We start from the raw sequence: 20,354 nt of genomic DNA on the forward strand, positions 1-20,354 counted from the left end.
AGAGAGAGAGAGAGAGAGAGAGAGAGAGAGAGAGAGAGAGAGAGAGAGAGAGAGAGAGAGAGGAGAGGGAGAGAGAGAGAGAGCGAGAGCGAGAGAGAGAGAGAGAGAGAGAGAGAGAGAGAGAGAGAGAGAGAGAGAGAGAAATGGAGAGAGAGGGAGAGAGAGAGAGAGAGAGAGAGAAATGGAGAGAGAGAGAGAGAGAGAGAGAGAGAGAGAGAGAGAGAGAGAGAGGGGGGGGAATAGAGTGAGGGAAGGAAGGAAGGATGGAAGACTGTCACGTCATGTCACGTCTATGCTAATATGGCTAAAATGTGCTATCTAGGTAGCTAACTAACCAACCAACCAACAACCGTAACAATGTATTTTGAGAGACAAGTACTAATTGTGCAACTTTATTTATGTCTTTAATAAACATTTGGAGACTAAATCTAGTTTCCATGTGATCAACAGTCTAAGCCAACCCCGTCTGTTCTGCTCCGTAGTTGTGCATGCATCGGTTTTGTTGCTAGACAACCAACCCGTCTATTGTATCCTAGTAAATAGATAGGCTGTATGCGATCCCATAGGCAGCACGGTTTATAATACACATTTAACAGGTGAACAGACAGTTGATCTTTTACATCAAGTACGTTATATTTTTACATTAAGTATGTTATTATTTTTGTTGTTGTTGAGTAGCAATGTTTCAGAATACGTGGGCAGTCCAGCATAAAGGTTGGGGGGCAAAGTTGATGCAAAACATTGTTGAATTCCAACGTTCTGCTGACAGATCCCAAAATATTTGACGTTGTTTTTTCTTTCCCGAAACTGTCACAGTCCTTTGCCAAATACAGCATAAGTTACTGTAACAGATTAAAATATTTTGCAAACACCTCCAAAAACATTTGATTGTCATTGCGCTTTCTTTTAGAAACTGCCGTGGCCTATTTCCAATAGTCCCATATTATACAGCATTATTGTCACCATAAAAGGTGAATGGAAATGAAAGGTGTTATGATGCTCGTTCAGTTTTACACCGTATTACCACGGGCCTGATTTATAACGGGAAAACGTGTATGTGTGGCGTGCGCCAAGTTTATAAATCTCCGTATTTTTTATACAGACTTATTATTTTCAGAAATGGCACACGCAGATATTTAGATTGAAATGTACAGAACGGTTATAAATGAGACAACGCTCACTAAAGCCTGTCAGATAAATACATTCTTCTGTATAATTAAAGAGGAATTGGTAACATGAGGTAACAGTGGGTCATGGCCAAGCTATGGGGCTAGATGTTATATTTCCCTGTCATAAAAAGTGAAGAAGGTTTTGGGTAGCTGATTTTATAGTACAGTATATTCCAGTCTTTCAAAATACACATGTAGTCAAAAACTTGGTCATAAAAAAGCTGAGGTCTTGAAACCTTGTCCTGTCAATCTCATGTACTGTAGCTAGAGAGGGAGCTGACTACAGACAGACAGAGAGGGAGCTGACTACAGACAGAGAGGGAGCTGACTGCAGACAGAGAGGGAGCTGACTGCAGACAGAGAGGGAGCTGACTACAGACAGAGAGGGAGCTGACTGCAGACAAACACAGATTGAGCTGACTGTGAGACAGAGAGGGAGCTGACTGCAGACAAAAAGGGAGCTGACTACAGACAGAGAGGGAGCTGACTACAGACAGAGAGGGAGCTGACTGCAGACAGAGAGAGAGGGAGCTGACTGCAGACAGAGAGGGAGCTGACTACAGACAGAGAGGGAGCTGACTGCAGACAGAGAGGGAGCTGACTGCAGACAGAGAGGGAGCTGACTGCAGACAGAGAGAGAGGGAGCTGACTGCAGACAGAGAGAGAGCTGACTACAGACAGAGAGGGAGCTGACTACAGACAGAGAGAGAGCTGACTACAGACAGAGAGGGAGCTGACTGCAGACAGAGAGAGAGCTGACTACAGACAGAGAGGGAGCTGACTGCAGACAGAGAGGGAGCTGACTGCAGACAGAGAGGGAGCTGACTGCAGACAGAGAGAGAGGGAGCTGACTGCAGACAGAGAGGGAGCTGACTGCAGACAGAGAGGGAGCTGACTACAGACAGAGAGGGAGCTGACTGCAGACAGAGAGGGAGCTGACTGCAGACAGAGAGGGAGCTGACTGCAGACAGAGAGGGAGCTGACTGCAGACAGAGAGGGAGCTGACTGCAGACAGAGAGGGAGCTGACTACAGACAGAGAGAGAGGGAGCTGACTGCAGACAGAGAGGGAGCTGACTGCAGACAGAGAGGGAGCTGACTGCAGACAGAGAGAGAGGGAGCTGACTGCAGACAGAGAGGGAGCTGACTACAGACAGAGAGGGAGCTGACTGCAGACAGAGAGGGAGCTGACTGCAGACAGAGAGGGAGCTGACTGCAGACAGAGAGGGAGCTGACTACAGACAGAGAGGGAGCTGACTGCAGACAGAGAGAGAGCTGACTACAGACAGAGAGGGAGCTGACTGTGAGACAGAGAGGGAGCTGACTGCAGACAGAGAGGGAGCTGACTACAGACAGAGAGGGAGCTGACTGCAGACAGAGAGGGAGCTGACTGCAGACAGAGAGGGAGCTGACTACAGACAGAGAGGGAGCTGACTGCAGACAGAGAGAGAGCTGACTACAGACAGAGAGGGAGCTGACTGCAGACAGAGAGGGAGCTGACTGCAGACAGAGAGGGAGCTGACTGCAGACAGAGAGGGAGCTGACTACAGACAGAGAGGGAGCTGACTGCAGACAGAGAGGGAGCTGACTGCAGACAGAGAGGGAGCTGACTACAGACAGAGAGGGAGCTGACTGCAGACAGAGAGAGAGCTGACTACAGACAGAGAGGGAGCTGACTACAGACAGAGAGGGAGCTGACTACAGACAGAGAGGGAGCTGACTGCAGACAGAGAGGGAGCTGACTGCAGACAGAGAGGGAGCTGACTGCAGACAGAGAGAGAGCTGACTGCAGAGAGAGAGGGAGCTGACTGCAGACAGAGAGGGAGCTGACTGCAGACAGAGAGGGAGCTGACTGCAGACAGCGAGAGAGCTGACTGCAGAGAGAGAGGGAGCTGACTGCAGAGAGAGAGGGAGCTGACTGCAGACAGAGAGGGAGCTGACTACAGACAGAGAGGGAGCTGACTACAGACAGAGAGGGAGCTGACTACAGACAGAGAGGGAGCTGACTGCATAACAAACACACAGATGGAGCCCTTTCAACATTTTACCAATTATTTATTTCCACCCCCATTTATTATTTTTGTTTCATGTATGCAGAGAAGGTTTCAGGAGACAACACTTAAAAAAAGAGAACAAATTATAGAAAGAAAGAAGCCTTGCTACACAGCCAGAGGAAGCCTTGCTACACAGCCAGATGAAGCCTTTGCTATACAGCCAGAGGAAGCCTTGCTATACAGCCAGAGGAAGCCTTGCTACACAGCCAGGGGAAGCCTTGCTATACAGCCAGAGGAAGCCTTGCTACACAGCCAGAGGAAGCCTTGCTACACAGCCAGAGGAAGCCTTGCTATACAGCCAGAGGAAGCCTTGCTACACAGCCAGAGGAAGCCTTGCTATACAGCCAGAGGAAGCCTTGCTACACAGCCAGAGGAAGCCTTCCTATACAGCCAGAGGAAGCCTTGCTACACAGCCAGAGGAAGCCTTGCTATACAGCCAGAGGAAGCCTTGCTACACAGCCAGAGGAAGCCTTGCTATACAGCCAGAGGAAGCCTTGCTATACAGCCAGAGGAAGCCTTGCTACACAGCCGGAGGAAGCCTTGCTACACAGCCAGAGGAAGCCTTGCTATACAGCCAGAGGAAGCCTTGCTACACAGCCAGAGGAAGCCTTGCTATACAGCCAGAGGAAGCCTTGCTACACAGCCAGAGGAAGCCTTCCTATAAAGCCAGAGGAAGCCTTGCTACACAGCCAGAGGAAGCCTTGCTATACAGCCAGAGGAAGCCTTGCTACACAGCCAGAGGAAGCCTTGCTATACAGCCAGAGGAAGCCTTGCTATACAGCCAGAGGAAGCCTTGCTATACAGCCAGAGGAAGCCTTGCTACACAGCCAGAGGAAGCCTTGCTACACAGCCAGAGGAAGCCTAGCTATACAGCCAGAGGAAGCCTTGCTACACAGCCAGAGGAAGCCTTGCTATACAGCCAGAGGAAGCAAAGCAAAAGCTGGCATACCGAATCAAACAAACGGAAAGATATATTCAAGACACAACCATTCGTTTCCATGCCAACGAAGTGAATATTGAATCAATGACACCATTACGGTGGTCTTATGGAAATTAGCTTCGGGAGCCGTTTCTAAAAGAGGAGAAAAATACAGCCCTCTGTTGTTCGTACTGTGCCACCCTTTCAGGGTCTTATGGGGAACGAGTCAAACACTTCAGCCCCTGTCATTTAATCTCTTTAATTAAGCTGTCTATTAAACAGCCTGTAATTGATTAATCAATCCGTAGCTTGGCTTCAGATGAATAATAATGTCAAAGCGTTAGGCTGGTCTCCCCGTGGACAGATTTACAGGGCTGAGTGTCAGGCTCAGAGGGATGGAGTGAATGGACGGAGTGTGTGTGTGTGTGAGTGAGTGTGTGCGTAGTGTACGCGTGTGTGTGTGAGTGTGTGTCTGTGTATGAAAGTGTGACTTCTGTGTATGTGTGTATGACATTCCCTGTGTGTGTGTGTACATTATGTATTACAGTGTGTGTGTGTGTGTGTGTGTACATTATGTATTAGAGTGTGTGTGTGTATTACACAGTCCCTCCCTCCACCTGTTTCTCCCTCCCTCCCTTCCTCTCTCTCTCCCTCCCTCCACCTGATTCTCCCTCCCTCCCTTCCTCTCTCTCTCCCTCCCTCCACCTGTTTCTCCCTCCCTCCCTCCCTCCCTCCCTCCCTCCCTCCCTCACCCTCTCTCCCTCCCTCCACCTGTTTCTCCCTCCTTCCCTCCTTCCCTCCTTTCCTCCCTCCCTCCCTCCCTCTCTCTCCCTCCCTCCACCTGTTTCTCCCTCCCTCCCTCCTCTCCTCCCTCTCTCTCCCTCCCCTCCCTCTCTCTCTCTCTCTCTCTCTCTCTCTCTCTCTCTCTCTCTCTCTCTCTCTCTCTCTCTCTCTCTCTCTCACTCTCTCCCTCCCTCCCCCCACCTGTTTCTCCCTCCCTCCCTCCCTCCCTCCCTCCTTAATTCCCTCTCTCTCTCTCTCTCTCTCTCGCTCTCTCTCTCTCTCTCTCCCTCCCAACCCCCCTGTTTCCCCACCTGTCTCTCTCTCTCTCTCTCTCTCTCTCTCTCTCTCTCTCTCTCTCTCTCTCTCTCTCTCCCTCCCTCCCTCCCTCCCCCCACCTGTTTCTCCCTCCATCCCTCCCTCCCTCCTTAACTCCCTCTCTCTCTCTCTCTCTCTCTCTCTCTCTCTCTCTCTCTCTCTCTCTCTCTCTCTCTCTCTCTCTCTCTCTCTCTCTCTCTCTCTCTCTCTCTCTTTCTCCCTCCCTACCCCCACCTGTTTCTCCCTCCCTCCCTCCTCTTAACTCCCTCTCTCTCTCTCTCTCTCTCTCTCTCTCTCTCTCTCCCTCCCTCCCCCCACCTGTTTCTCCCTCCCTCCCTCCTTAACTCCCTTATCTTCCTCCCTCCTTCATTACAAACACGTGTTCTTACAAAAACACCCTCAACAACATAATCTGTCCTCATTTTATGAAGTCACGAAAATCCATTAACTGTAATTTGTTTATTTAGACTTTATTATGATTCAGAGTTTATTAGCGAGATAAACTCTTTAGGTATCTTATTTGCATTATCAAGACATAAATGGCTGCTATTAAATTAAATTAAAAATTAAATAAAATTTGGCAGCACAGATGGTTAATTCGGAGGCTGTGTTTTATAAAGCCGAAGGCAGCATTTATCACTATCTATCCAAACAAAGCACAAGCGCCTGTTACGGCGGATTATTTAAGGTAATTTATTTCCCTCTCTAAAGCTCAGAGCTGCTTCTCTCTCCCTGGATACTCATGCTATTCACTGTATTATCACTCTCAATATTTGTGGAGAGTGACGACTCATAACGACTCATAACGACCCATAATGACCCATAACGACTCATAACGACTCATAACGACTCATAACGACTCATAACGACTCATAACGAATAACGACTCATAACGACTCATAACGACTCATAACGACTCATGACGTAGAATAACGACTTTAAAGTTAGTGAAGTTAAAAAATAAGGAGTAAGTTGTTAGACAAGATGTAGCTGGCTGGGCTTCAGGCTGAGGGTGGAAACATTTACATTTTAGTCATTTAGCAGACGCTCTTATCCAGAGCGACTTACAGTTAGTGAGTGCATACATTTTTCATACTTGGCATGGATGTGATTTTCTCTCTTATTGAGGAGCTACTACTACTACATAATTACAGTAATATACTATAGCTCTAACCCTTACACTGAAGTCCCTAAGTTACAAAAGTTTCTGTTACTCTGTGTTACTAAAGTCAAGTGTGTGTCTTACCACTGTTTCTCTGTGCGTTGGAGATTTCCCACTTCTACTAACAGACACACACTCTGGCCCTTCCTGGGAGGCCCAGCACTCTGTCACAGCTCACCTCATCGGACCTTCTAATCCTGAACTAACACTATCAATTATCCAGCCTTCTAGCTCCAGGAGATTCATCCTCCAGTCCTCTGACAGTCTTGAAGTTCTATAACATTCATCCTCCAGTCCTCTGACAGTCTTGGAGTTCTATAACATTCATCCTCCAGTCCTCTGACAGTCTTGAAGTTCTATAACATTCATCCTCCAGTCCTCTGACAGTCTTGAAGTTCTATAACATTCATCCTCCAGTCCTCTGACAGTCTTGAAGTTCTATAACATTCATCCTCCAGTCCTCTGACAGTCTTGAAGTTCTATAAAATTCATCCTCCAGTCCTCTGACAGTCTTGAAGTTCTATAACATTCATCCTCCAGTTCTATGGCTCTATGACATTCATCCTCCATCTCCAGGGTTATTGTATAGTGTCCTCTATATCTCCAGGGTTATTGTATAGTGTCCTCTATATCTCCAGGGTTATTGTATAGTGTCCCCTATATCTCCAGGGTTATTGTATAGTGTCCTCTATATCTCCAGGGTTATTGTATAGTGTCCTCTATATCTCCAGGGTTATTGTATAGTGTCCTCTATATCTCCAGGGTTATTGTATAGTGTCCTCTATATCTCCAGGGTTATTGTATAGTGTCCTCTATATCTCCAGGGTTATTGTATAGTGTCCTCTATATCTCCAGGGTTATTGTATAGTGTCCTCTATATCTCCAGGGTTATTGTATAGTGTCCTCTATATCTCCAGGGTTATTGTATAGTGTCCTCTATATCTCCAGTGTTATTGTATAGTGTCCTCTATATCTCCAGGGTTATTGTATAGTGTCCTCTATATCTCCAGGGTTATTGTATAGTGTCCTCTATATCTCCAGGGTTATTGTATAGTGTCCTCTATATCTCCAGGGTTATTGTATAGTGGCCTCTATATCTCCAGTGAATTGACACATGAAATGGAATGGAATTCAATACATGTTATTTATAGATGATCACCTCTTGGAGACCTATCTGTGTTTATAGAGATACGATCATTCCTTTATCATAGGATCTCTGCTCTATGTGAGGTTGGCATGATCTGCATCCCTGGCTAGGTATTGATGTTGCAGTCTCTCTCTCTCTGTCTCTGACACACACACGCACGCACACACACACACACACACACACACACACACACACACACACACACACACACACACACACACACACACACACACACACACACACACACACACACATACACATACACACACACACACACACACACACACACACACACACACACACACACACACACGCACACACACACACACACATACACACACACACACACACACACACACATACACACACACACACACACACACACAATTGAGAGCATCCTGTCTGGCTGTATCACCGCCTGGTTCGGCAACTGCAGAGGGTGGTGCGGTTTGCCCAACGCATCACCGGGGGCAAACTACCAGCCCTCCAGGACACCTACCGCACCCGATGTCACAGGAAGGCCAAAAAGATCAAGGACAACAACCACCCGAGCCACTGCCTGATCACCCCGCTATCATCCAGAAGGCGAGGTCAGTACAGGTGCATCAAAGCTGGGACCGAGAGACTGAAAAACAGCTTCTATCTCAAGGCCATCAGACTGTTAAATAGCCATCACTGGCACATTAGAGGCTGCTGCTGCCTATTGAAATCACTGGCCACTTTTCACTTTAATAATGTTTACATATCTTGCATTACTCATCTCATATGTATATACTGTATTCTATACTATTCTACGGTATCTTAGTCCATGCCGCTCTAACATCGCTTGTCCATAAATGTATATATTCTTAATTAATTCCTTACTTAGATTTGTGTGTATTGGGTATATGTTGTGAAGTTGTTAGATATTACTTGTTAGATATTGCTGCACTGTCGGAGCTAGAAGCACAAGCATTTCGCTACACCCGCAATAACATCTGCTAAACACGTGTATGTGACCAATCAAATTTGATTTGATTTGATTTCACACTCCTATCCTGCCTTCCTATAGGCTCTGAGATTAAACAGGCAGTGATGTCACGCTCCTATCCTGCCTTCCTATAGGCTCTGAGATTAAACAGGCAGTGATGTCACGCTCCTATCCTGCCTTCCTATAGGCTCTGAGATTAAACAGGCAGTGATGTCACGCTCCTATCCTGCCTTCCTATAATAATATAATATAATAATAATATAATATGCCATTTAGCAGACGCTTTTATCCAAAGCGACTTACAGTCATGCGTGCATACATTTTTTTGTGTATGGGTGGTCCCGGGGATCGAACCCACTACCTTAGCGTTACAAGCGCCGTGCTCTACCAGCTGAGCTACAGAGGACCACATATATATAGGCTCTGAGATTAAACAGGCAGTGATGTCACGCTCCTATCCTGCCTTCCTATAGGCTCTGAGATTAAACAGGCAGTGATGTCACGCTCCTATCCTGCCTTCCTATAGGCTCTGAGATTAAACAGGCAGTGATGTCACGCTCCTATCCTGCCTTCCTATAGGCTCTGAGATTAAACAGGCAGTGATGTCACGCTCCTAAAGCACAGCAATACTGTAGCCTACCCATACTGTCAAATATTTTACATAAGCTACCGGTCTATTTACTGTGTTGGCAGGATGTTTTAATCGTTAGCAGTAATTTATGCTGTATCTGGAAAAGGACTGTTAGTTTCTGAAAGAGAAAAGTATGGCTAATTGTTGTGTCACCACAAAGTTTGAATTCAACAACGTTTTATACCAACTCTTCCCCCAACCTAAATATGATGGACTGCCCATGAATTCTAAAACATCGCAGCAAAACGTAGTCTGTGTAGAAAGTAATGCCTTTTTCCTACCATGCTCTTTTCAGCTGCTTCACTCGGGGAATCAGCCGTCTCTGAACACTAGACTACATGATCTCCTATAATTACTGAGGAAGAACTAAATTAGCTGCCTGTCTACCTGCCAGCCTGTCTGTCCGTCTTCCTGCCTACCTGCCAGCATGTCTGTCCGTCTGCCTGCCTACCTGCCAGCATGTCTGTCCGTCTGCCTGCCTGCCTACCTGCCGGTCTGTCTGTCTGTCTCCCTGCCAGCATGTCTGTCCGTCTGCCTGCCGGTCTGCCTGCCGGTCTGCCTGCCGGTCTGTCTGTCTGTCTGTCTGTCTGTCTGTCTGTCTGTCTGTCTGTCTGTCTGTCTGTCTGTCTGTCTGTCTGTCTGTCTGTCTGTCTGTCTGTCCGTCTACCTGCCAGCCTGTCTGTCTGTCCGTCTGCCTGTCTGTCTGCATGCCAGCATGTCTGTCCGTCTGCCTGCCTACCTGCCGGTCTGTCTGTCTGTCTGTCTGTCTGTCTGCCTGTCCGCTGTTTAGCCTTCGATAAGACTTCACACTTGAGATAAGTTTGCCATCAACAGCCTGTCTGTGTGTGTGTGTGTGTTAGGCCTGAGAAGTAGAAAGCAGTGATGTCATGGTAGTGACAGGTGTGTGTGTGTGTGTGGGAGTTAACCCCAGAAAGGTGCTATATCGCAGGTATGTTAATATGTGTGTGTGTGTGTGGGAGTTAACCCCAGAAAGGTGCTATATCGCAGGTATGTTAATATGTGTGTGTGTGTGTGGGAGTTAACCCCAGAAAGGTGCTATATCGCAGGTATGTTAATATGTGTGTGTGTGTGTGGGAGTTAACCCCAGAAAGGTGCTATATCGCGGGTATGTTAATATGTGTGTGTGTGTGTGTGGGAGTTAACCCCAGAAAGGTGCTATATCGCGGGTATGTTAATATGTGTGTGTGTGTGTGGGAGTTAACCCCAGAAAGGTGCTATATCGCGGGTATGTTAATATGTGTGTGTGTGTGTGGGAGTTAACCCCAAGAAAGGTGCTATATCGCGGGTATGTTAATATGTGTGTGTGTGTGTGGGAGTTAACCCCAGAAAGGTGCTATATCGCGGGTATGTTAATATGTGTGTGTGTGTGTGGGAGTTAACCCCAGAAAGGTGCTATATCGCAGGTATGTTAAATATGTGTGTGTGTGTGTGTGGGAGTTAACCCCAGAAAGTTGCTATATCGCGGGTATGTTAATATGTGTGTGTGTGTGTGGGAGTTAACCCCAGAAAGGTGCTATATCGCAGGTATGTTAATATGTGTGTGTGTGTGTGGGAGTTAACCCCAGAAAGGTGCTATATCGCGGGTATGTTAATATGTGTGTGTGTGTGTGGGAGTTAACCCCAGAAAGGTGCTATATCGCAGGTATGTTAATATGTGTGTGTGTGTGGGAGTTAACCCCAGAAAGGTGCTATATCGCGGGTATGTTAATATGTGTGTGTGTGTGTGGGAGTTAACCCCAGAAAGGTGCTATATCGCAGGTATGTTAATATGTGTGTGTGTGTGTGGGAGTTAACCCCAGAAAGGTGCTATATCGCGGGTATGTTAATATGTGTGTGTGTGTGTGGGAGTTAACCCCAAGAAAGGTGCTATATCGCAGGTATTTTAATATGTGTGTGTGTGTGTGGGAGTTAACCCCAAGAAAGGTGCTATATCGCAGGTATGTTAATATGTGTGTGTGTGTGTGGGAGTTAACCCCAGAAAGGTGCTATATCGCGGGTATGTTAATATGTGTGTGTGTGTGTGGGAGTTAACCCCAGAAAGGTGCTATATCGCAGGTATGTTAATATGTGTGTGTGTGTGTGGGAGTTAACCCCAGAAAGGTGCTATATCGCGGGTATGTTAATATGTGTGTGTGTGTGTGGGAGTTAACCCCAGAAAGGTGCTATATCGCAGGTATGTTAATATGTGTGTGTGTGTGTGGGAGTTAACCCCAGAAAGGTGCTATATCGCGGGTATGTTAATATGTGTGTGTGTGTGTGGGAGTTAACCCCAGAAAGGTGCTATATCGCAGGTATGTTAATATGTGTGTGTGTGTGTGGGAGTTAACCCCAGAAAGGTGCTATATCGCGGGTATGTTAATATGTGTGTGTGTGTGTGGGAGTTAACCCCAGAAAGGTGCTATATCGCGGGTATGTTAATATGTGTGTGTGTGTGTGTGAGTTAACCCCAGAAAGGTGCTATATCGCGGGTATGTTAATATGTGTGTGTGTGTGTGGGAGTTAACCCCAGAAAGGTGCTATATCGCGGGTATGTTAATATGTGTGTGTGTGTGTGGGAGTTAACCCCAAGAAAGGTGCTATATCGCGGGTATGTTAATATGTGTGTGTGTGTGTGGGAGTTAACCCCAGAAAGGTGCTATATCGCGGGTATGTTAATATGTGTGTGTGTGTGTGGGAGTTAACCCCAGAAAGGTGCTATATCGCGGGTATGTTAATATGTGTGTGTGCGTGTGTTAACCCTGTGTGTTTGTGTGTATGCGTGTGTGAGCGTGCATATGTGTGTGCGTGAGTGCATGTGTGTGTGTGTGTGTGTATACAGTGTGTGTGTGTGTGTGTATACAGTGTGTGTGTGTGTCTGTGTGTGTGTATATACAGTGTGTGTGTGTCCTATTTACCCCCTGTGAGAAGTAGAAGGCAGCGATGCCCAGGGGCCAGAAGCAGCACAACATGGAGAAGATGGCCAGGCCCAGGTGGTCTCTGGGAGGGATCACTATGAAGTTATCCTCACTCTCACTGTCGCTGGAGCAGTCCGTCTGAAAGAGACAAACACCGTTAATATTCATCCATTACAGTTCATATATAACATGATCAAGTTATCTTCACTCTCATTCACTGTACAGGACGAGAGAAAATACTCTGCTGCAATGAATTTCTAGGAGGTGGGAGATACAAAGTTCAAAGGGAAGGTTCTCCCATATTAGAGGGACAGTTAAATGGATTGTTAACCTCTAAAAGTCTAACTGTTTGGGGGATCATTTAGCCATTTGATTTGGAATTTTAGGACCCCTTTAGGTATCCCCCAAAATGTAACATTTAATAAAATATTGAATTTGGCCTTCACTACTGTAGCCTATAGAAACACATTGAATAACACAGTCAAAAAATTATTAATAAGGAATAATGTTTTGATGCGTCTGTCCTCTAGGATAAATATTTTGGTTTTTTTGGACACCCATTTTACAAAACTTCCTCCATACTTCCGAGTGGCAGACCAGTCTAAGGCACTGCATCGCAGTGCTAGCTGTGCCACTAGAGAACCTGGTTCGAATCCAGGCTTTGTCGTAGCCGGCCACGACCGGCACAATTGGCCCAGCGTCGTCCAGGGTAGGGGAGGGAATGGCCGGCAGGGATGTAGCTCAGTTGGTAGAGCATGGCGTTTGCAACGCCAGGGTTGTGGGTTTGATTCCCACAGGGGGCCAGTATGAAAAAAATTAATAATAATAATAATGTATGCACTCACTAACTGTAAGTTGCTCTGGATAAGATGTTTTTGTGAAAAGATTTTTGTCTCCTGGTCTGACAAAAAGCGCTGTAGCTCGGCAACCTTCCACCGCAGACGTGGGAGGCCGACATAGGCGGATGCGGTGGATTGAGACGCAGCCAATAAACTGATGTCTCTAGCTTAACCAATGTTACAAGGAAAAACATTTAAACATTTTTTTTTAGGGGGTAGATCAGCTTTAATATTGCAGATAGATTGTAACTTCCATCAATGTAATTGTCTGCATCACTTCCAATCCCCCATATGTTTTTTTTCTCTTGCAAATATATATCCTTTTTAAAAATATATATATATATAAATACACATATACAGTCGGGAAAAAAAGTATTTAGTCAGCCACCAATTGTGCAAGTTCTCCCACTTAAAAAGATGAGAGAGGCCTAAAATGTTCATCATAGGTACACGTCAACTATGACAGACAAAATGAGGAAAAAAAATCCGGAAAATCACATTGTAGGATTTTTAATGAATTTATTTGCAAATTATGGTGGAAAATAAGTATTTGGTCAATAACAAAAGTTTCTCAATACTTTGTTATATACCCTTTGTTGGCAATGACACAGGTCAAACGTTTTCTGTAAGTCTTCACAAGGTTTTCACACACTGTTGCTGGTATTTTGGCCCATTCCTCCATGCAGATCTCCTCTAGAGCAGTGATGTTTTGGGGCTGTCGCTGGGCAACACGGACTTTCAACTCCCTCCAAAGATTTTCTGTGGGGTTGAGATCTGGAGACTGGCTAGGCCACTCCAGGACCTTGAAATGCTTCTTAGGAAGCCACTCCTTCGTTGCCCGGGCAGTGTGTTTGGGATCATTGTCATGCTGAAAGACCCAGCCACGTTTCATCTTCAATGCCCTTGCTGATGGAAGGAGGTTTTCACTCAAAATCTCACGATACATGGCCCCATTCATTCTTTCCTTTACACGGATCAGTCGTCCAGGTCCCTTTGCAGAAAAACAGCCCCAAAGCATGATGTTTCCACCCCCATGCTTCACAGTAGGTATGGTGTTCTTTGGATGCAACTCAGCATTCTTTGTCCTCCAAACACGACGAGTTGAGTTTTTACCAAAAAGTTATGTTTTGGTTTCATCTGACCATATGACATTCTCCCAATCCTCTTCTGGATCATCCAAATGCACTCTAGCAAACTTCAGACGGGCCTGGACATGTACTGGCTTAAGCAGGGGGACACGTCTGGCACTGCAGGATTTGAGTCCCTGGTGGTGTAGTGTGTTACTGATGGTAGGCTTTGTTACTTTGGTCCCAGCTCTCTGCAGGTCATTCACTAGATCCCCCCGTGTGGTTCTGGGATTTTTGCTCACCGTTCTTGTGATCATTTTAACCCCACGGGGTGAGATCTTGCATGGAGCCCCAGATCGAGGGAGATTATCAGTGGTCTTGTATGTCTTCCATTTCCTAATAATTGCTCCCACAGTTGATTTCTTCAAACCAAGCTGCTTAGCTATTGCAGATTCAGTCTTCCCAGCCTGGTGCAGGTCTACAATTTTGTTTCTGGTGTCCTTTGACAGCTCTTTGGTCTTGGCCATAGTGGAGTTTGGAGTGTGACTGTTTGAGGTTGTGGACAGGTGTCTTTTATACTGATAACAAGTTCAAACAGGTGCCATTAATACAGGTAATGAGTGGAGGACAGAGGAGCCTCTTAAAGAAGAAGTTACAGGTCTGTGAGAGCCAGAAATCTTGCTTGTTTGTAGGTGACCAAATACTTATTTTCCACCATAATTTGCAAATAAATTCATTAAAAATCCTACAATGTGATTTTCTGGAAATATTTTCCTCAATTTGTCTGTCATAGCTGACGTGTACCTATGATGAAAATTACAGGCCTCTCTCGTCTTTTTAAGTGGGAGAACTTGCACAATTGGTGGCTGACTAAATACTTTTTTTCCCCACTGTACATACATACACATACATACTTTATTTGATACACTGCCGATTATGCAGGTTTTCCTACTTACAAAGCATGTAGAGGTCTGTAAATTTGATCATAGGTACACTTCAACTGTGAGAGACGGAATCTAAAACAAAAATCCAGAAAATCACATTGTATGATTTTTAAGTAATTAATTTGCATTTTATTGCATGACATACGTATTTGATACATCAGAAAAGCAGAACTTAATATTTGGTACAGAAACCTTTGTTTGCAATTACAGAGATCATACGTTTCCTGTAGGTCTTGACCAGGTTTGCACACACTGCAGCAGGGATTTTGGCCCACTCCTCCATACAGATCTTCTCCAGATCCTTCAGGTTTCGGGGCTGTCGCTGGGCAATACAGACTTTCAGCTCCCTCCAAAGATTTTCTATTGGGTTCAGGTCTGGAGACTGGCTAGGCCACTCCAGGACCTTGAGATACTTCTTACGGAGCCACTCCTTAGTTGCCCTGGCTGTGTGTTTCGGTCGTTGTCATGCTGGAAGACCCAGCCACGACCCATCTTCAATGCTCTTACTGAGGGAAGGAGGTTGTTGGCCAAGATCTCACGATACATGGCCCCATCCATCCTCCCCTCAATACGGTGCAGTCGTCCTGTCCCCTTTGCAGAAAAGCATCCCCAAAGAATGATGTTTCCACCTCCATGCTTCACGGTTGGGATGGTGTTCTTGGGGTTGTACTCATCCTTCTTCTTCCTCCAATCACGGCGAGTGGAGTTTAGACCAAAAAGCTATATTTTTTTCTCATCAGACCACATGACCTTCTCCCATTCCTCCTCTGGATCATCTAGATGGTCATTGGCAGACGGGCCTGGTCATGCGCTGGCTTGAGCAGGGGGACCTTGCGTGCGCTGCAGGATTTTAATCCATGACGGCGTAGTGTGTTACTAATGGTTTTCTTTGAGACTGTGGTCCCAGCTCTCTTCAGGTCATTAACCAGGTCCTGCCATGTAGTTCTGGGCTGATCCCTCTCCTTCCTCATGATCATTGATGCCCCACGAGGTGAGATCTTGCATGGAGCCCCAGACCGAGGGTGATTGACCGTCATCTTGAACTTCTTCCATTTTCTAATAATTGCGCCAACAGTTGTTGCCTTCTCACCAAGCTGCTTGCCTATTGTCCTGTAGCCCATCCCAACCTTGTGCAGGTCTACAATTGTATCCCTGATGTCCTTACACAGCTCTCATGTCTTGGCCATTGTGGAGAGGTTGGAGTCTGTTTGATTGAGTGTGTGGACAGGTGTCTTTTATACAGGTAACGAGTTCAAACAGGTGCAGTTAATACAGGTAATGAGTGGAGAACAGGAGGGCTTCTTAAAGAACAACTAACAGGTCTGTGAGAGCCGGAACTGGTTGGTAGGTGATCAAATACTTATGTCATGCAATAAAATGCAAATTAATTACTTAAAAATCATACAATGTGATTTTCTGGATTTTTGTTTTAGATTCCGTCTCTCGCAGTTGAAGTGTACTTATGATAAAAATTACAGACCTCTACATGCTTTGTAAGTAGGAAAACCTGCAAAATCGGCAGTGTATCAAATACTTGTTCTCCCCACTGTACATATACACACATACACACACACACACATACACACCCACATACACATGCACAACTGTACATATATATATACATATCCTTTTAAAAAATACATTTCCCTTTATTACTTTCCAACCCCACCACCCCTTCCCTAATTGGAGTAAACTAGTGAACAACAACGCTTAGGCCTCTACTTCAAGCTTATACATACTATATAAATTTTATGGACACAGTCAATTTTACAATAATTCTATTTTGTTTGTTTTTACTCCTGAACTTCCTCTACCCATCAACCTCTCCGATCATTTTCATGATGTCCATCCGGTTTGCTTCTATATGCCATATCTTTCTAACTGTGCTCTTTCACAAAACCTCTCGACCTATAACCTATATACTTATTATGGACACAGTATGCTTTACATTAGTTATCTTGTTGTTATTAGTTGTTGTTAGTTGTTATTAGTCCCATCATTCAACTCCATTCAACACCACCCATCTATCTCTTAACACCATCCATATTGGATTTCTCTTTACAATATATTGTTCAACTGTACTGTGATGTTTTACAAAAGTTCTGAACCTTTCTATTCTCATTGTTTCTGCAGATTTTAAATAGAAAATAAACATTTTTGCTAAAAGTATTATTATATTATTGATTGATTGACTATGACTTTTCAGATCACCCAGTAGTGCTATCTGCAGGGTTAGCTCCAGATAAATATTGCAATATTTTAGCCATTCCTGGACCTGTGTCCAAAAACAAGCTACAAATGGACAGTACCAAAACAAATGATCAAATGATTCTGTCTCTTCGCAGCAAAATCTGAAGAGATGGGAAGATTGTATCCCCCACATAAATAACATTATATTGGTAGCAAGAATTTTATATAATAATTTAAACTGAAAAATTCTAAGTTTTGAATCCGGCGTCGTTTTGCGTATCAGTTCATAAACACTATGCCATGGAATCGGTACGTCAAAAATCTCTTCCCAACTATTTTGCAATCTATATGGGATGGCGTTCAATCCTTTGGTCCTTAAATTAAACTGGTATACTTTTTTATTTATCACAATTTTCTTTAACCAACTATGGTCTTTAATGCGGCCGACAGACAAGTTCCTTACTTTTCCCCCCTTCCACTTTCCTCTTCCATTTTTGCGGTAATGCTGCAATTATTTGGTTGTAATTTTGGGTAGAGCAGACATTTCCATATGTTTTGTTAGCTGCATGTGCGACATAAGATATCATTTATGAAGATTATACCTTTTTTGAAAACATTTTTTCAAAAAAAAAAAATATTTTTTTTTATCAATTAGTATATTTGATTTTAACCACAATATTTGTTGCATTATTTGTTCTGTCGTTTCTGGAGGATTAAATTGAAATTGCAACCAACTTTCTATGGCTTGTTTTAGAAATAGTGATATTTGGGAGATGATTTCCTTTTCAAATAACTGAAAGTGAGAGGTTGTAATCTGAATAAAGGGAAAAAGGCCATTCTTGAACATGGGGTGAGACAATCTTACTAATTTGTTAGAGAACCAGTTCGGATTTAAGTATAACTTTTGTATGACTGAAGCTTTTAGTGATAGGTCTAATGCTTTAATATTTAATAATTTCTGTCCTCCAAATTCACATTCATTTTATAAATAGTCCCGTTTAATTTTGTCTGGCTTTTATCGGTAAACTACATGGTAATGTAAAAATTGTATTTTTTTGTGATCCAATACGTAATATAGTACATTTATCATAATTTGGTTGTAATCCAGAGAGGTTAGAAAACGTATCTAGATCCTCTATAAGGCTGTGGAGGGATTCAAGTTGTGGATTTCAAAGAAAACATAAATCATCAGCGTACAATGACACCTTTGTTTCTAATCCCTTGATATTATTGTTGGATCTGATTTTAATAGCTAACATTTCGATGGCCATAATAAATAGATATGCCGATAGTGATGTTCCTTGTTTCACTCCTCTTGACAGTTTAAAACTTTCTGAGAAATAGCCATTATTTACTATTTTACACCTAGGGTTACTATACATGATTTTAACCCATTTTATAAGAGTTTCTCCAAAATTGAAATGCTCCAGGCATTTATATATGAACTCCAGTCGTACTTTATCAAAAGCCTTTTCAAAGTTAGCTATGAATAGCAGGCCTGGTTTCGCAGATTTTTCATAGTGTTCTATTGTTTCCAGTACTTGCCTTATATTATCTCCAATGTATCTTCCATGTAAAAAACCTGTCTGAATTAGAATGAATGATGTCCAACAATACCTTTTTAATTCTATGCGCTATACATTTCACTAGAATTTTTGTATCACAACAATGAAGTGTAAGGGGCCTCCAATTTTTTTAATTGACTGGATCTTTATATTTCCCTCTTGTATCCTGTTTCAGTAATAATGAATTCAGACCTTCTTATTGAGAGTCTGATAATCTACCATTTACATAGGAGTGGTTAAAACATGCTAATAACGGTCCTCTGAGTATATCAAAAAAGGTTTGGTATACCTCGACTGGTATGCCATCCAACCCTGGAGTTTTCCCGGACTTAAAGTCTTTAATTGCATCCAGAAGTTCCTCCTCTGTAATTTCACCTTCACATGAGTCTTTCTGTATGGCTGTTAATTTGACATTATCAATAGAATTCTCTACAATTAGCTTCAGTTAGAGGAGATGGAGGCGACTGAAACGAAAACATGTGCTCAAAGTACTTTGCTTCCTCCTTCAAAATATCATTTGGTGAATCATGGGTGACTCCGTCATTTGTAAGCAGTTTCAGTGAATTTATTTTTGGTAGCATTTCTATGTTGAAAATTCAAAATGTTTTTGGTGCATTCTTTTCCATATTCCATCCAGTTTGCTTTATTTTTTATATTATATTACACTTGATCTTTCTTGAAAAATATTTTCAATTTTTTTTTGTTTTTCCTCTAATTTATTCTGTTACAGTTTTTATTGCTATCTATCTGTTCTGTTAGACTTTCTATTTCCTTTGTTAGTATGGACTCTTTTGACCTAAATTGCTTTTGTTTTCGAAATGAGGACTGAAAAGCATGGCCTCTAAAGGCATATTTAAAAGTGTCCCATACAATAAGGGAATTTGATGTACCTATGTTATGTCGGAAAAAAATCAGTTATAAATTCCTCTGTCCTAGTTAAAAACAAGTTATCATCCAATAGACTTTGATTACATTTCCTATATCCTCGCCCACAATGTTTGTTTGTTAGTTGTTGGTTTGAGAGTTAGATTAAGATTAAGATTAAGATTAAGATTAAGATTAAGTTAGACCCAGATTAAGGGAAGAGAGACACTGTTAAAGGGTTAGTTCACCCAAATCAAAAGAAACGAATAAAATCACATTGTATTTGTCACATGCTTGGTAAACAACAGGTGTAGACTAACAGTGAAATGCTTCCTGACGGGTCCTTCCCCCCCAACAACACAGAGAGAACAGGAGAAATGAGAGAAAGATAACAACACGAGGAATAAATACACAATTAGTAACGATAACTTGGCCATATACAGTACTGAGTACTGCACCAGTACTGAGTTGATGTGCAGGGGTACGAGGTAATGGAGGTACACATGTACATATTTACTGTTAAAAGGATAGTTCATCCAGATTAAGGGAGGAGAGAGACAGCGTTAAATGGAAAGTTCACCCTTCACTGACATTGCAGGGTCTATATAAGGCAAATCTGAAATGCCATATTCCCTCTACAGTGCAATCATTTTTGGCCAGAGCAAAACAAATCTCACAGCCCTTTCGATATCCTTCTATTAAACCCCCAATCCTCTAGGGAAGAGACTGGCAAAGTGCCAGAATACCAGTGATTGGCCTGTGTGCTGTATACCTGAACCATGAATCATAGTCATTACAGCAGTCCTTTGTACACTGTCTGAG

The 20,354-nt window shown here is 43.7% G+C and overlaps 1 protein-coding gene across 1 annotated transcript in view; it reads right to left on the bottom strand.

Moving 5' to 3' along the window:
- The window catches only part of LOC121557863 (synapse differentiation-inducing gene protein 1-like), a 61,531-nt gene that overhangs the window by 620 nt on the left and 40,557 nt on the right, over positions 1–20,354 (bottom strand). The window contains exon 3 of the mRNA XM_041871329.1: positions 12,064–12,201. Within this exon, the coding sequence (XP_041727263.1) occupies positions 12,064–12,201 (138 nt within the window). The remainder of the gene's footprint in view (positions 1–12,063; positions 12,202–20,354) is intronic.

This window comes from Coregonus clupeaformis, chromosome 36, assembly GCF_020615455.1.
Source record: "Coregonus clupeaformis isolate EN_2021a chromosome 36, ASM2061545v1, whole genome shotgun sequence".
NCBI classification, from domain to species: Eukaryota; Metazoa; Chordata; class Actinopteri; order Salmoniformes; family Salmonidae; genus Coregonus; species Coregonus clupeaformis.